General features: G+C 36.4%; 1 protein-coding gene and 1 long non-coding RNA gene across 4 annotated transcripts in view; one reads left to right on the top strand and one right to left on the bottom strand.

Annotated features, from left to right (window-relative positions):
* The window catches only part of LOC147841278 (uncharacterized), a 159,689-nt gene that overhangs the window by 79,663 nt on the left and 67,693 nt on the right, over positions 1–12,333 (top strand). The gene's annotated exons all lie outside the window — the stretch shown is intronic.
* Positions 1–12,333, bottom strand: part of erbb2 (erb-b2 receptor tyrosine kinase 2) — an 83,857-nt gene that overhangs the window by 22,350 nt on the left and 49,174 nt on the right. For all 3 annotated transcript variants that reach the window (XR_015503311.1, XM_087274735.1, NM_200119.2), the window contains 6 exon segments: positions 10,110–10,264; positions 9,959–10,003; positions 7,601–7,739; positions 5,145–5,267; positions 3,508–3,606; positions 2,238–2,423 (listed from right to left, as the gene is read on the bottom strand). Coding sequence is in view for 2 of the 3 variants with exons in the window: in XM_087274735.1 (XP_087130861.1) it covers positions 2,238–2,423; positions 3,508–3,606; positions 5,145–5,267; positions 7,601–7,739; positions 9,959–10,003; positions 10,110–10,264 (747 nt within the window). In the remaining variant the exon portion in view is untranslated.

The following is a 12,333-nucleotide window of genomic DNA, read 5'->3' on the forward strand; positions in this document are numbered from 1 at the left end:
TCAAACACAGCTGATCTAGTAGTCTTGGACACCTTGATTATTTGGATCAGCTGTGTTTGAGCTGTGTACAGCTGCGGCCCTCCAGGAATTCAGTTTGAGACCTATGCTTAAAGGGATAGTTCACTCATCCTCCGCTTAATCCCTCAAACCTTTTTGAGTTTCTTTCTTCTGTTGAACACAAAGAAGGAATAGACAGTAGACAGTAGACAGTGAAGAATGTTAGAAAAAACAGCCATTGACTTCCATAGTGTTTTATGTAACTTTCTACTATGGATATCAAGGGCTGCTTTTTTCCAACATAGTTTAAGAATAGTGTGGAAGAAGGAAACTCATAAAAGTTTATACCCACTTAAGGGTGACAAAATTTAGATTCTGGTTGGAAATATCTTTTTAAATCTGCTAAATGTGTTGTAAAAAGAAAGATTTCACAATTTATATTTCTGTAAAATACACAGATACTGAAATCAGATCTTCCTGTGGATATATCATTGTGCTGGTAATGATAAAATTGGGGTGTTATTATATTAACAGGGAAAGCAAGAATCATCAAATCTGTACCTTCAATGCAATCTATGAAACTTTGTGTAAAAATGTCTGCCAAATGTGTAAATATAAAACAGAATTTAATTTACCAAAATGCGATCAAAATCTTTCTAATAAAATGTACAAGATTGATGCATTTAACCTGACATGTTTTTTGTTTATTTATTTATTTATTTATTTGTTTGTTTGTTTGTTTGTTTGTTTGTTTGTTTGTTTGTTTGTTTGTTTATTTAAGGAGCCCCTATTCTGGGTTTTTGAAAATGACCTTCCATGCAGTGTGTAACAGCTCTAAGTGAAGTGAAATATTCAGCTAAGGCTTAAATCTGAAAGTGCTGTTGATTAATCTATAAAAGAGTCAACACGTGGTTCAAATGAAGAGCCGCTGTAACAAGTCTTTAGCCGTGTTGGTGTGATGTCAATACAGAACTCAAGCCCCGCCCATTTATTAAGCACACAGACCTGGGAAAATTGAAACCCCAGCCATGCCCACAAACACTGTAGAAAGAAAAAGAGGAAGACAAACACTGTAGATGATCCCGGTTGAATCAAGTCGCGAAGACGCTGTGCTCTAACGTGTGAAGGAAAGTTAGTGTTATTTTCCCTACCCAAAGATGAGGCTGTGAAGAGTCAGTGGTTGAAGTTTATTTTTGCAAAAATACCTCAGCATCAAAGCCCCTGCCTTGTGCTGCGTTTCTGTCATTTTACTGAAGAGTGCTTCAGCAATTTACACCCTTACAACGCAAGATTTAACGGCTGTTTGTTAAAGGAAGAATCAGAAAAGACTATTGATGTATGGGACTTTGTCAGAGCTGGACAGGAACTTTACAGTACACAGTTCATGGACCAGTATCTTCCTCCATTAAGTGTAATTAATTGCGATTAAAGTTCCTTATTTTCTCTAGCTTGCAAAATATGTATTTAATTGTGTTTTGTTACTTGTAACCGCTTGCACTGTATCTTGTTAACTCTTTATATTCTCATATCGCATCTAAAGCCACATTGAGCGTGCCGCTTTGTTTATGGATTTAAATTCGCTTATGAGCTTGCGATCCTTTGCCGTTTGTCGTTGCTATGGTCACCCTCAGCTTTTTCTACACACATGTGGAGGTCAAGGTTCAAAATAGTTCAGCTTTTGCTATTGTGTGGAATAATACTGAATGTGTGTCATGGTTAAGAACAGAGCAATATTCTGGTGTTTAACTGCATTGATTTATTGCACTCCTTCATTGGGCTCACACATACACTCTGCACTCTGAATACAAAATTGTCGATAAGTCATGGTGGGCATTTTACTTGTTTCACACACTGAACGCAGTCAACCAATTGCAACAGACTGGATCATTGGACCAATCAGCGCAGATTAGCATCGCGCTAAGGAAGGGTTTGGGAACAAATGAATAGCTGAACAAGACATATGGGAGCCACTGGGATAATTAGGTAAAATTAAATGCATGTTATAAGACAATTAAAGTGTTTTTTGACATTGCATGCATATCAGACTGTTGTTGGAGACCCCAAAAAAACAAAATATGACCTTTTATAATGCATAATAGAGGCTCTTTAATTAAATTTCTTTCATTTTACTTACCTATAGTCTCAAAAATTTTGCGAAAACACAACTTAGATATTATATAAACTGACAACAAAGCTTGCTGCCAACAGCACATTTGGTGTAATTTCTGAAGATATCTTACCTTTGCAATCTGAACACACCAGCTGAGGAGATACTGAGAGCCAATTCGGTCCTTGTTCTCTCTGACGTAGTCCAACAAGCATCCGTATGGCATGAGCTGAGTAACCAGCTGAACCGTTGATGTCAGACAGATTCCCAGCAAACGGCACACATATGGGCTCGCTACACCTGCCATCACATAAGCCTCCTGTGGAGAGAGGCACGCATACACAATATATTGTATATATTAAAGTATATATTAAAGTCAGCGTGAACTGGACGTTTTTGCGCATCATTCTCTCATAGCAAACTAATGGTAACAGGGGTGCGGTTAAAATTATTGATATAGAGTTGCTATGGTAGCCCTCAGGTTGAAGTCAACAGAAGGACTGCTTTTATAGCTAATGGTCAGACTTTGATTGTAGATTACCAAAAATATATATTTTTAAGTGGATAAACTTACGGATTAATTGTTTACTTTAGGAATAACAATGTGATTCAGCAAAACAAACATTGTACATTTTGATTTCACCCGGACTTTAAAACTCACACAGAATTGGTTATTGTTATCGAGTTGTACTGCAAATGTGTTTTTGACACTGTTAGCAAGAAGGTGCATTATTTTTTATTATGGAGACAAAGATTTTGAAAACTGGTTGCGAAATGCAATGAGCTTCATTCATTTGGAAAAAAATAGGGTTTACAATAAATGGCAAATCTAGTGCTTTTTCTGAGTAATGGGAGCCATCTCGATTTTGATTTCTTCTGAACATGTGAGTATTTCTACAGACTGTCAATCTAAGCCTTAGGGTTGTTCAATTATAGAGTAAACATTTATTAAGTATATTGCATAAGTCTCTGTGGATTTTTTTATAATTTTACAAACATAAACAACCCTCAATTTTTTATGATAATAATTTTAAAATATAATAAAATAATATTAATTATATATAAATGTTGACATCTGCCCCTCATTTAGTTGACTATATATATATATATATATATATATATATATATATATATATATATATATATATATATTATAGTAATATTAATATATAAAAAATAAATAAATTAAATAAAATAAAAACCAATTACTCAACTAAATGAAGGGCAGATGTCAACATTTCTGCAACAAACATATGTGGGAATTGTTATTTCAGTGTGAACTATTTTTTTGGATACACCACACATTGTATACCAACACACCAACTATTGTTTACACCACACATTAAAAATTTGTTAAAAAGAAAATTAATTGAAATCATGGTAAAATATGGCAACACACTCACATCCAGGATTTCTTTGTTGGCTTTGGGTGAGGTGTTCTCACGTAAAACTTTGATGGCCACAGGGATCCTCACGTTCTCCCCATCAGGAGCCCAGATACCCTGGTGAGAAAAGAGGAACAGGTTAGAACTATTAGACAGTAAATTAATTATTCCGCTTAAAAAAATACATGAATGGGACTGCACAAAAATCCTGATATAGATTTGAACAGTTATAAAATCAAAGGGTTCAAAGATGCCCATTGTCACAATCACCAGCGATCTAATCCTGGCAGATCACTGGCAAACAAACAGATCGCTATGGACTACAAATCCACCATTACACAAACTACAAGTTCCAGTCATGCACCTTGCTCACTGCTGTTCCTGGTTCAGTCTGATTACACATGCACACACACAGCCAAAGGATGATTACGAACTGATTACAAGGACTATTTATTGCGATTTTTATTTTACGGTATAAGTTGTAAATACGGTATAAGTGATGCAAAGCAGAGGTCTGTTATTTAAGACTGAGGGGCTTTATTCTGTGAAAAAAAATATCCTGGATGTACTTTACCCCAATCATTACACGGCTGCTTACCACAAACTTAAAAATGTAAGCCATAAAAGTTTATTTCTTCTTCAATTAAATGCAAAGCTAACAGAAACAAAAACAGCTGATGAAGTATACACTAATCTGTGCATTATTCAGCCGCAAGACCAAGCCAAACTGTCAAAGTTAACAGAAACTAAATTGGCTGAATAAAGCATATACTAAGCTATGTATCATTAAGTCACAAGCACCAAACAGTCAAAAACAGCAGTGTGAAAGACAAGCAGATACATATGGATGTGATTGTAACCACAGTATATGGATTTCAACATATTCACTGACGGTCAAGGTGATTCCAAGTTCCCGGATAAACCCTTGTTATACAGCAGTTGTTATCTGGGAATAACATAACTTAGAATGTTGTCTTACTTGTCTTACTATTATTTAGAAGAATTTTGGAACTGGTAGCCATCGACTTCAATATTAATATTTTCCCCTCCAATGGAAGTCAATGGGTACCAGCTACTAACATTCTTCAAAACATCTTCTTTTATGATATTTTCAGTTCATTTGTGGGTGAACTATCCCTTTAACAAACCTTTTTTATCAATTCACTTGCATGTCATGTGACCATTAGCCAGCATCACAGATCTAAGAATGTGCGAATGTGTCAAAAATGATTGATTACCAAAATTAAAAAGTAAAGTAACTGTTAGTTAGTTAGGAACAGCTGATGTAGGAAAATAAACTACATTTATTGTTTAAACTGGGATTATTAAAACACATTTGATTAACATTCAGAACTTAAAAAACACTACCTTAGCATTTTTACAAATTAAAATAGTGAAACATATTATTTCTTCCTTGCCTGCTGCATTCATTAATACATTAGTGAAAGCTTAGTATGAGTTCTCCCTGTCATGAAGTCATTTTCCAGCAACTCCAGTTGCTTTGCGTTTTTTGGTAATTTAAGAGACTGGCTAGGCATGTGTTTGTGAGCAAAGACTGGCATACTTCTATGGCTGGATATTTCAGCTGAAAATCTAATATTGAGACAAGGAATGGTAACAGAGAGCTCTTTTCCTTGCTGTGTGCAGTGTCTTACCTTGAAGACGGTGCCGAAGGCTCCGGAGCCGAGCACTCTGAGCTTCTTCAGCTCTGTCTCCTTAAGGATCCGCATCTGAGCCTGGTTTGGCATTGCTCCACTCGGGGTCAGCGGCTCCACCAGCTTCAGGGAAAAATGAGACACCAGTAAACAGCAATACTCCAATCACACATTCTTCAGACTGCACAAACCGAAGAATGCTCGAGTATGCTTTGCTACATATAAAGTGGCCAAGAACAGCAAAGTTGGGCAGACTTTTTCTAAATTTACTTTTAGTTCGTGTTTATTTTATATTTAGGCTCAATGAACTCTGTTCCACAACTAGGATAATTAGCATTTTATGGAATTTTTGGTTGAAATCATAATTTGGCCAAGTCAATATACCAGATATTTTTTAGATTATTATTTAATCTGAATGGCCACCTAAACACTTTTCCATTAAATATTTAAGTTACTAAATAAATAAATAAATAAATAAATAAATAAATAAATTTATATATACACACACAACATAAACAGTTCTCAGCATAAATAAGTACACTGCATTTTGATTATTTTTATTCATTTCTCATTGAATATAGGCTATATATTTTGGTGCATTTAAATAAAACAGATTTATTAAACAGATATATTTATTTAAAAAACATTTCTGTCAAGACTATCTTCAGAAAAAGAAAGATAATACATTTAAATTCAAGAGAAATTTTGCACAAAGATTCAAACAAAAGTATGTATATTTTTTTGTTTCACACACATACATACATATATATATATATATATATATATATATATATATATATATATATATATATATATATATATATATATATATATCTATACAGGGCTTGACATTAACACCCGGAAACCCGTAGATTTCAGCTGTGGAGGGTTAGACAGTCACTGCCACTAGCCACTTTATTTTGTAGTTTTCTTAAAAGCAGGGTTAGACAATAAGGATGGCCCAATATTTGTGCAAAAGTGGTCTTATAATCGAGAAGCAGCACGACTGACAAAAATAATTGTGTTTGCACAAGCAAAAGAAAGCAGGTGAATACCAAATGAGAATAATCAATGGCACGCATAGGTGATTTAATGCGTGTGACTGCTTTCAAGAGCTCAAGATTTTAAATACAAAAGGATATATTTATTAATGAGTAATACCACATGAGGAGCAGTGTGATATGGCTTTATATTGGCAATGGTGGGAGGCATGCGTTGGCACGAGGCCGCAGGCGGAGTATACAGCCATATCGCACTGCTTAGAGTGTGATATTGCGTTTATACAACAGTTTGACAGCATGATTGTGTATATAAAAACAAAATCAAACATGGAGAGTCTCAAAAGCCCTTTTGTATGAGGAACTACTTTCTTCTGCGTTGGATTTAAGCTGACAGTTAAACAGCTGAGCAAGCATCTTTTAAACTTTAGATCTGTGGTGTCTGCTTTTTGCTGGTTGTGTGTGGGCGGAGTAATACACAATGGGTAAAGAGGCTGTACGGGTGCGGATATTACTTAAATATATCACAGTTATCAGCCAATCAGATTCGAGAACCAGACAAAACTGTTGTGTAAATACATATATAGTGGTCGCTGCTTTTACTTTAACTATTCTTTAAACAGATTATTAACTAGCCTAACATTAACCGTGAGTACATGATCATCATCCTTTCAGTATGTTCTTACCTGCTTTCTTTTGCTTAGTTATTTTTGTTATATCGGTTTAATTATCATTTTTTTTTACAATAACATTGCTTTAATAGGAGATTAGCTCCCCATTTATCTGTAGTTAACTGGTGATCTGGGAACTTTAGCCAGGGCAGATTACTGTGCATATTTTAGACACGACAACAATTTTTTTTTTAATGTCAACTTTTTTTAAGAAAAGTTTTGCTGAATAAAAGTGCATGTAAACAAATATATATATTGTGTTGGAACTGAATGAAATCTTAACTTAAAATCCAAATGGGTTGTTTGAGAAAATGTTTTGGAAAAAAGTCAATTATAAAAAAAATGTTAAAACTGATTAAGTACCAAAATTGCTAATTAGAAGATTCCATTCCAATAAAATATCAAATTTTGCAAGGTTCTTGCAAAATGTAGGGAAGTGACTACATTTGGTTAAAAGTCACAATGGTGGCTCTACCAGTCTTTCTGATCTCTGATCTGCACTGACATTTCCGGTGGATAAGAGAAATATTAAAGGCAAAGTATCAGTATTGGCTTACAGTATCATCTCAGCCCAAAAGACTACTTCCTAAAAAACAAAATAGCCTTTTGTTGATATGTAAACAATACAATACAAATGTATACAATACAAAACAAATAGACAAATCCAAACGCATTTTCTGTTCAACATAACATAGCAGCATGAAATCAAAATGAGTAAATTCTGCAGCTCAACCACAGTAGGATTTCAAATGATTAAACGAATGCAAATAAAATACAGGTATGTGACCTCGTGCTCCTGTAGGCGTCTCCTTATGGTTTCTTTCTTTTTCTGATGTTTCTGTCGCCGTAGGTAAAACACCAGCAGAGCCAGCAAAATGATGAAGAGAAGCACTCCACCGACCGTGATTGCAACTGTTGTGCCGGGCCTGCAGGGGTTTCATGACAGACAATTAGATGTAAGCAAGACTGTGCGATCTGATCTATAAATCTGCAGTGCATATCTACTAGGAATGGGTGATATGGACTTAAAATGTGATATTTTTAGGTATTTATTGCGCCTGCAATAATTTTGACAATGATTCATCTGCATGCACTGGAGTATTCATTTTTATGTTTCAATGTCTTGCAGAGCTCAACCATATTTAAACACTGAAGCAGCTGATCAAGCTTTTCAGGTTCATTGAAAAGACCTGGAGCATATGTTTAAATGTTGTTTCTTTGATAAACATGCAAAACTATTGCAGTTGTACAACTGTCATTATAACTAATTATATGTTTTACTGTTATTAAATTTTTTTTATGGGGTGACTTTTTAGAATATCTTCGCAAACAAGCTTTCTAGAGTACCAAGTCAAAAACGTATATCACCAAACCATACACTCACCGGCCACTTTAATAGGTACACCTTACTGGTACCTTGTTGACCCCATTTTGCCTTCAGAACTGCCTTAATCCTTTGCTGTATAGATGCAACAAGGTACTGCAAATATTCCTCAGAGATTGTGGTCGATATTGACATGATAGCATCTCGCAGTTGCTGCAGATTTGTCGGCTGCACATCCATGATGCAAATCTCCCGTTCTCCTGACTATAGAGGCCATTACACCACCACCGCCAGCCTGAACCGTTGATACAAAGCAGGATGGCTCCATGCTTTCATGTTGTTGATACCAAATTCTGACCCTACCATCCAAATGCTGCAGCAGAATTCGAGACTCATCAGATCAGGCAATGTTTTTCCAATCTTCTATTGTCCAATTTTGGTGAGCCTGTGCCAATTGTATAAATTGTGTAATTGTGTTTCCTTTTCTTAGCTGACAGGAGTGGCAAAAAGCGTGGTTTTCTGCTGCTGAAGCCCATCTGCCTCAAGGTTGGACGTGTTGTGCGTTCAGAGCTGCTCTTCTGCACACCTCGGTTGTAGCGAGTGGTTATTTGAGTTACTGTTGCTTTTCTATAAGCTTGAACCAGTCTGGTCATTCTTCTCTGACCTCTGGCATCAACAAGGCATTTATACCCACAGAACTGCCACTCACTGGATATTTTACTTTTTTCGGACCATTCTCTGTAAACCCTAGAGATGGTTGTGCATGAAATCCTAGTGGATCAGCAAATCTAAAATACTCAGACCAGTCCATCTGCCATTAGCAACCATGCCACAATCAAAGTCACTCAAATCCCCTTTCTTTCCCATTCCGATGCATGGTTTAAACTGCAGCAGATCCTCTTGACCATGTCTACATGCCTAAATGCATTAAGTTGCTGCCATGTGAGTGGCTGATTAGAAATTTCTTTTAACTCGCGGTTGGACATGTATATTAAAATTGGCCGATGGCCGACAGACACCATGATGTTGAGCCGGCATCGTGATGCTCCGCCCCGCCCCCATTGCAAATTCACTCGCGAAAAATACACACTCAGGCCCTGTTTACACTAATAGGTCATAGTTTTTAAATGGCATTTTAGAACGAAAACAATTCACATCCACTCTGGCATTTCACCAAGCATTTCTGAGCAGCCCTCCTTCCACACTACAGCTAAAAACGCACATCACGGGACCAAACACACACAAACTGCCATGCGCTCGAGACAGCGCCAGTCAGCGGGTCAGTCGACTGGTTCAATCTTTCGCTTTTACGCTTGTATTTAGTAATTTTAGCGAAAACCTCAGATACTGTTGGCTGGTTCCTGTTGGTTGTGCACCTTTTTTACCAACCAAGTTTGTCGACGCCAATTTAATGACACAGATCACTCTGCCTATTCACGCCTATTCACAAGTCCTGCGGAAAAAGTAATTGACAGGTGGTAATTATGTGAGTAACTTTATTTATTTAGGATTTGTTTATGGGTGAAACAAAGACCATGCGGCTCAGTTGGTTAAAACGGTAAGCTACAAATAATTAATTCGTTATGAATTCATTAATTATTCATAATTAATTCACCACCGCCTATGATGACGATGTCATCGTCCATCGCAATGTTTCATATTAGACATCGTACGATGCCAAATTGGTCGACATCGCCCAACCATAGTCGAAACAAAATCAAAATGCACAGCCAATTTTAAATTAGCCATGGAATAGAAACTAATTTTAAATACTAAACTATTGCAACCTTTCTACATACACTTTTATGTATGCAGTCTTACCCAGTTTTCTGTTGAATGGGACACCCTCTATCATCCAGTGGACACCTGACAGTAAACACAAAACAGAAAACTTACTCCAAATCCTAAATTGTTTCATATGACCTGATATAGACTGTGCGATCATGGTTTATGGACTCAGCAAAGGACTTACGAGACAGTACAGTTGGTCTCACAGGGCAGACAGTGTCCCGTAGCATTGGAGTATTTCCACACAGTGTGTTGTTCCTCTTTGACTCCACTGGGACAGCGCTCGACACACACGTCTCCATCTTGAAAGTGCATACAGTCTGTACACTGATCTGGACCCTGTGCACAGCAAACACAACTGAAATGGTAGTTCATCCAAAAATGTAAAGTACCTCATGGTTTACCTCATCCCTGATGGTGGTTTTAGACCTTTATGATTGATCAATTCTAGTTGATGATACCCATCAAGTGCCGGAAAACAATTATTATGAGAGTTAAAGGGTGCCAGCTACCAGCATTCTTCAAAATATATTATAAAGATACATCATACAAAATATTGTGAAAATAAATCATACAAAATATCACAAAAAATAAACTTGAATAAGGTTTGAACTAGTGAATGAGTAAATGACGACAAAACAAATATGTTTTGCTTTTCTATCCCTTTTATCACAGCCATATCACGCTGCATCCCTAGAACAGTTACTCACTCAAGCTAAGCAGGGCGGAGCCTGGTCAGTACCTGGATGGGAGACCGCATGGGAAAACTAGGTTGCTGTTGGAAGTGTTGTTAGCGAGGCCAGCAGGGGGAGTGCAACCTGTGGTCTTTGTGAGTTCTAATGCCCCAATATAGTGAAGGGGACACTATACTGACTGTAAGCACCATCTTTCGGATGAGACATTAAACCGATGTCCGGACTCTCTGTGGTCATTAAAATCCCATGGTACTTCTTGTAAAAGAATAGGGGTGTAACTCTGGTGTCCTGGCCAAATTCCCTTTATCGGCCCTTATCCATTATGGCCTCAAAATCATCCTAATACACCAAATTGGCTCTTTCACTATGTTTCCATCCAAAAATGTGAATGAACTTTATGCGCAAAACTGGATTATCGCATAAAAGACGTGCAAATAAAGCAGCGTTTCCATTCAACGAGTCAAAGCGAACAAAATCGTCACTTCCTGACTAACTGGCGGCAAATATCAACACGGAATTTGCTGCAGTGGGAGAAGCTGAGTCAATCTTTTCTTCATCTAATAAATGACTTGCGCCTCAGAAGGCAATACTGACACGCAGTGAACGCGTGGTGGCGTTTGAAGGTGTCAGATACGGAGCACAGATGCTCTGGATTCTGCAAATCATTCATACTATATTAATACTAATACTTAAACGGTAAGGCGTTTTAGAATGACCAAAACAACATTTCAAATGTTTTACAATGTGCTCAGCCTGCTGGTTTGTCCATTCACACACAGTTTCATCATCACATGATCTCTTATCACAAAATCACGACCTTTTTTAATGCGCGTAGTGGAATTTGTGCGGGAAAAGTGTTTCCATCGTAGTTTATACTGATCTTTTTCTTATTGAATAAAAATTTATGCAACTAAGTTATGCGCGTAAGTTTTTTATGCGCATTTTCAAAATTTATGTGCATCTTGACGTTTCCATCAACTGATTTTTTATGCGCATATGCAAAACGCACATAAAAATAGGTGAATGGAAACAGCTACTGTCTCTCCACTCCACCAATAGCTGGTGTGTGGTTAGCACAATGGCGCCACTGTCCTGTGGCTGCCGTCGCATTATCCAAGTGGATGCTACACACTAGTGGAGGAGTGGGGAGACCCCTCCCCCTCATGATTGTAAAGCGCTTTGGGTGTATGACCATACATGATAAATGCACTATATAAATACGAATTACTTACTTATTTAATTTCTAATTAAAGTTGACTAAAATAAACTAAGACCCCTTTTTTACTTAAAATAAATTAAATTATACATTACAGAAATACATTAAAAAAATAAATAAACGCATGAAAGGAAACATCTCTCATTTTAGCTTAAAAGTAAAATAAAAGTGAAACTAAAATAAAAAATTTTATGTCTAAAATTACTTTAAATAATACTTTAAACTAAAAATAAATAATAATAATAAATTGTTTAAAAAAAACATGCATACTAACTATAAAAAAAAAATATTCTGTCATTATTCCTCATCCATGTCTTTTCAAACCTGTCTGACTTCTTGTCTTTCTTCCTTCCATGGAACACACACACAAAAATCATTTGTTTTTCTTTTTAATTTTTTACATCACTTCCTAGTACTAAGGAACTGTGTTGTTGTTTTTAATCTAGAACAAAATGTATAGTGCTCAGCATATATAAATACACCCGTCACAAATCTCT

Source organism: Danio rerio, chromosome 12, assembly GCF_052040795.2.
Source record: "Danio rerio strain M-AB ecotype USA chromosome 12, GRCz13ab, whole genome shotgun sequence".
NCBI lineage: Eukaryota > Metazoa > Chordata > Actinopteri > Cypriniformes > Danionidae > Danio > Danio rerio.